We start from the raw sequence: 5,103 nt of genomic DNA on the forward strand, positions 1-5,103 counted from the left end.
GATCTAATGTTTTAAACAGATGTGGTCATGTAAAGTGGTAACTTTAGAATCAAGGAAAATTTTATTTATTTGTAGGTTAATTGAGTAGAAAAATGTACATACTATGTCCATAATAGTATAAACTTGTTTTCCCATTTAAGCAGGAATGTGATATAATGTGAATCTACTAATACTTAACAATGTGATTATTATATTTCTTTTTAGATCATCTATCTGTATAACACATACGCAGCTGTCTCTATTTCACAATAACACTTTTGTAAATATTACCATAATATTTTTCTAATATGCTGAAGACTTTATTTTGAGCTGGTTATTTAGAAAATTGTTATATTTTCTATTATACAAGTTTTAAAAAATTGTTTGCTATATTTTCTTAGTATACAAGCTTTCTTTTCCATAAAGCTGGGGAAAATAAAATCGGTATATTTAAAAGAAAGTATTAAAGTTGAAGGCCTTATTTAACTATAAATGCTATACATATATGCGAAAAATGGACTGTGTATATGGGCACAGTAGTTTATTACAATGGCTTCGATCAAATCTAAGATCTTATGATTGTAATATATAGTTAAGAGATGAAGCAAAATGATGTTTGTCTTATTTGAGTAAGTTACTATGTACACGTGGTAACTTATTTACATACTTATAGGAGATAAATCTGTCAAACTTGTCAAGAATGAAGGAAGGCAATTAGAAAGTCCTATGTCCCAGTTTCCTTACGGAAGATAATGAAAACATATCATTGGCAGGTTCATATATCGATTAGGTATTACTGACCACTGGTTTAAACCTCACAGCCTGGGATGATGAACATTGCTGAAATATGCAAGAAACTTTTCAGCTATTCTTAAAGGTTCTTAACTAGGGCTTCAGAGAACATTTGAAACTGACATTATACATAGTATCTTTCTATGTGTATGTGTACATGCATTTTTCTGGGGAGAGAATCTACAGCTTTCAACAGAATACCAAAGGGATCTGTGGTTCAAAAAAGTTTAAGAACCGCATCACTATTTCTTCTGGCTTTTTGTTGTTGGCAAGTGAAGAAGGAAAGGAATCATTTTATGCCTTAATTTCGGATACATTTTAAATTCCTTTTCCTCTTCTTTTCTACTGAAGATTAAGGGAGGAAGAGATTAAGGTATTAAATTTAGACTGGTAACTTATTTGGGGGGAAGGGCCAGGAAGTAGGTAAACAGATAGGCTTAGGATTGAAAAGTCTCAGGGAGCTATGTACAAATATATAACATAAACTTGTGTTCGGTATTTTAAGGATTTTCTTTGAGGGTAAGTCAAATGCTGTTAGTGAACTTCAACAGGTTAATTCCTCACTTACACTGGATTTTATAAAATATTGGAAATAGATGGCTGATGAGAGTTTAGAAATACTTTTTCTGATTCTTAGTCCATATTACACTACATGCATCCCATCATTATATTTTGGTGCCATCGGAGGCGTCGATTTTTCACCAAATAGAAAAACGCGTGCCATTTTCTATAGGTGAATCTTGCAATTCAGGGAAGCGTTAGGCACATTTCTAAGGAAATGATACCAAATTGGTGGGGGAGAGGGTGATGGGGAGGCAATCCCTTTCAAGAGCTGACTGCAAGGAGTAAAGAGTTTGTGTGACTATCTTGGCAAGTGTATAAAACGAGATCTTAACAGTGCCTGGCAAATTTTAGGGTGCTCCATGACAGCTCCTGTTAACACAGATTCAACAGTGGTGAGGGAGTATCCCATGAATAGAGTTCCATCAGATCCTACTTCCTTTTTGGTTTTAATTTTTTTTAATGTTTATTTATTTTTGAGAGAGACAGAGTGCGAGCAGGGGTGGGGCAGAGGGAGAGGGACAGAATCCGAAGCAGGCTCCAGGCTCTGAGCTGTCAGCACAGAACCCGACGCGGGGCTCGAACTCATGAACCACAAGGTAATGACCTGAGCTGAAGTCCGAGGCTTAACCAACTGAGCCACCCAGGCGCCCCAAGATCCCGTTTTCTTTAGCGCAAAAAGACATTTGCAATATTTTATTGTACACCAAAACTCTTTTTCACACGTGAATGAAATTAAAATCACTATATCTTAACTATATTTTTACTGTAGCTTTTTTTTTTTTTTCAACGTTTATTTATTTTTTTTGGGACAGAGAGAGACAGAGCATGAACAGGGGAGGGGCAGAGAGAGAGGGAGACACAGAATCGGAAACAGGCTCCAGGCTCTGAGCCATCAGCCCAGAGCCTGACGCGGGGCTCGAACTCACGGACCGCGAGATCGTGACCTGGCTGAAGTCGGACGCTTAACCGACTGCGCCACCCAGGCGCCCTGTAGCTTATTTTTTTTAAAGCAAACCTTTGGAACTGTTATTCTCTATTGTGCTTTCATTCCTTGCCCAGTACAACATTTATATATTTTATATAAATATATAATAAACATTTATACATATTAAATAACATATGTACATATATATAATATATATATATAGATGTATACATATATAAAACATGTAATCAATTCTTTAAATGTCAGTAAAAGCGAATTTATAAATGTCTGGATTTTGTACCTGACTTGGCAACCCCTCCCCTTCTAAACACCAATTCATTTGGTATGAATACATATAATCAAATGAATTCACTCAAAGTGCTTTTAATGATTGCCTTCACTCTCATTACATTCTCTAAGCCTGTCAGTGGATTTACAGTTAGCTAATGTACCATTTAAACCCTTGATAATTAGGAAATGTTCCAATTCAGCCAGCTTGTATTCCACAATCCTGAGGTTTATCAATATTCGCTTCTGCATGGCTATCGTGTGTGGGGAATTAATTAAGATACCACGAGAGATGCTGTCGACTGAAAGATTCTTATCAGTATTGCTCTTAGTTGACTCAGTAGAAGAGGTTGCTCTTACTAGTGCAAGAGAGGTCGAATTGGATGACATTTCACCAACGCTGCTCTGTAAGGGAAGGAAATTATACATATGTAGCTTATTGAGTCTAGCAATTTCCAAATACAGCTGATGTTTGAACACAGTGGGAGGTTAAAGACATTGATTCCCTGGGCAGTCAAAAACCCATATGGAACTTTTGACTCCCCCCAAACTAAACTACTAATAGCCTATTGTTGACCAGAAGCCTTACAGACAACATAGTCGATTAACACGTATTTTGTGTCTGTATTACATACTGTATTTTTACAATAAAGTAAGCTAGAGAAAAGAAAATGTTATTAAGAAATTGTGGGGGGGGGCGCCTGGGTGACTCAGTCAGTTAAGCATCTGCCTTCGGCTCAGGTCATGATCTCACGGTCCGTGAGTTGGAGCCCCACATCCGGCTCTCTGCTGTCGGGGCAGAGCCCCCAGTGGATCCTGTGTCCCCCTCTCTTTCTGCCCCTCCTCTGCTTGCTCGCGTGCATCTGCTCTCTCAAAAATAAACAGAAAACTTTAAAAAAAATTAAAAAAAAGAAAATAGTAAGGAAGGGGAAATACATTTATAGTAGTGTACTGTATCAAAAGAAAATCAGAGTATAAAGACCCACGAAGTTCAAACCTATGTTGTTCAAGGGTCAACTTGAACTATCAAATAAGATGCTTAGTCTTGGGTAGCAAAATGAACTGATTGTCCCCCCCTAAGTGATTGAAAATCCGTTGAACAACAACACTGATTTGGAAATACACTCTTCCCAAAGACTGAAAAAAAAAATTTGTATAAAGTAGCCTCTTAATATCAAAATGTTGTATTTTGGGCTTACATTTCCTGGACAGTCCAATAGGTTTATACTTGGACCCTGAGCCTTATCTCAGAGGACCACTAAAGCCCTAAAGTCATTTGCGACTTTAAATATCACCAGGAAACCCACAGTTTGAACTGAATTATTTGCGAATGCCCAAAAACCTGTCATAAAGATGGCTGAAACCAGGGGAGAAAGACGCAAACCAACCTAAGGGGTAGTAGAAGCTAGAGAAGGAATAGATTCTTAAAACAGGAGGCGACGATGGAGCGTGGGCCTCAGCTCTACTTTTCAAGTGGATGAAACGCTGACCATGTTACTTAGTGACTTGGGGCTTTTTCCAACAGACCACGGCTGTCGAATGGTTGGTCAAGAAGAGGGAAGTGCGGGGGTAAACATCCGGGGCTCTTTGAAGAGAAGAATGAGGCGACCTCCCCTTACTCTTAGTTTACTGTTTTAGTATCTTTCTATTCACAAACACCTCCCTCCCCCTCCACCGACCACCTGACTGCATCCAATTCCAATTTCTCTTACACACTTTACCTGAAAGCGGCTCTTCCAGACGACAAGCAGTAAAGCGAACACGATAAAACTCAGTAGAAGCAACAGCATGCTCATGTTTTCCCTTCGGCCTCTCCTCCCCTCTAGGCCACGGAGGCACAAGACTGGCAGTTGGGAAGCAGGGGACCCTAGTCGTCCCCCCGAGTATGGAAGCCGCGGGCCACGATGCTAAGCGTCCCGCACCGCTCGGTGCAACTGGGAGTCGCCTCAGCCTTTGGCTTCACATAGTCTAACCGACGCGTGCCGCCCTCACAATTGAGCGCTTCCGCGAGGGCGCTACGTCACAATCTGATGACGTCAAACCCGGAAGCAGGCGGCACCTGCCATGGCCTACCTGGGTGCTGCGTCAGGTTGTTGGCGAGGGCCGCGAGAGGCAACGGGGGCGTTTGGGATTTCCGGGCAGCTGAAACGTGGTAGAAACACAGACGCCAAACGGACTGATGAAACACGAGTTTTAAACAGTGCTCGTCCCTCCTTTTCTTTCTCGCTTAAGACAGGTTTGTCTTTGCTGCAAGCCACTCCGTTCATTTCAAAAGCAAGTCCAGAAAGGTTTGGAGGTACTGTGAGAAGCAGTTACCCACAAACTGTGTAAGTCTTTGCCAGAAACCTCCTCCACACTCCCATTGCTATTTTAGGAGTCGTTCCAACCCTAGCCACATTGGGCTAATTATGTGCCCTTGTGTTACTGTACCGTCTAAAAAGTAATTCCAGGGACATCTTCCCATGTAATTCTTACAATAACTTCGTGCTATAGGAATTTTTTCTGACTGTGCCCACTTCAGAAGTGCAGAAGCAGGTTCAGGCGTGAAGTAAACT

The 5,103-nt window shown here is 40.4% G+C and overlaps 1 protein-coding gene across 1 annotated transcript; it reads right to left on the reverse strand.

The window, feature by feature from the left end:
* Window positions 1–2,644: 2,644 nt before the first annotated feature.
* CT83 (cancer/testis antigen 83) lies at window positions 2,645–4,344 on the reverse strand. The gene is made up of 2 exons (XM_047081763.1): window positions 4,265–4,344; window positions 2,645–2,948 (listed from the first exon to the last, which is right to left on the reverse strand). The coding sequence occupies exons 1-2, from the start codon at window positions 4,342–4,344 to the stop codon at window positions 2,645–2,647; spliced, it is 384 nt and encodes a 127-aa protein (XP_046937719.1).
* Window positions 4,345–5,103: the final 759 nt, after the last annotated feature.

Source organism: Lynx rufus, unplaced genomic scaffold (assembly GCF_022079265.1).
Source record: "Lynx rufus isolate CCGP_SWC_20201006 ecotype Redwood Valley unplaced genomic scaffold, mLynRuf1.p SCAF_19, whole genome shotgun sequence".
Classification (NCBI taxonomy): Eukaryota; Metazoa; Chordata; class Mammalia; order Carnivora; family Felidae; genus Lynx; species Lynx rufus.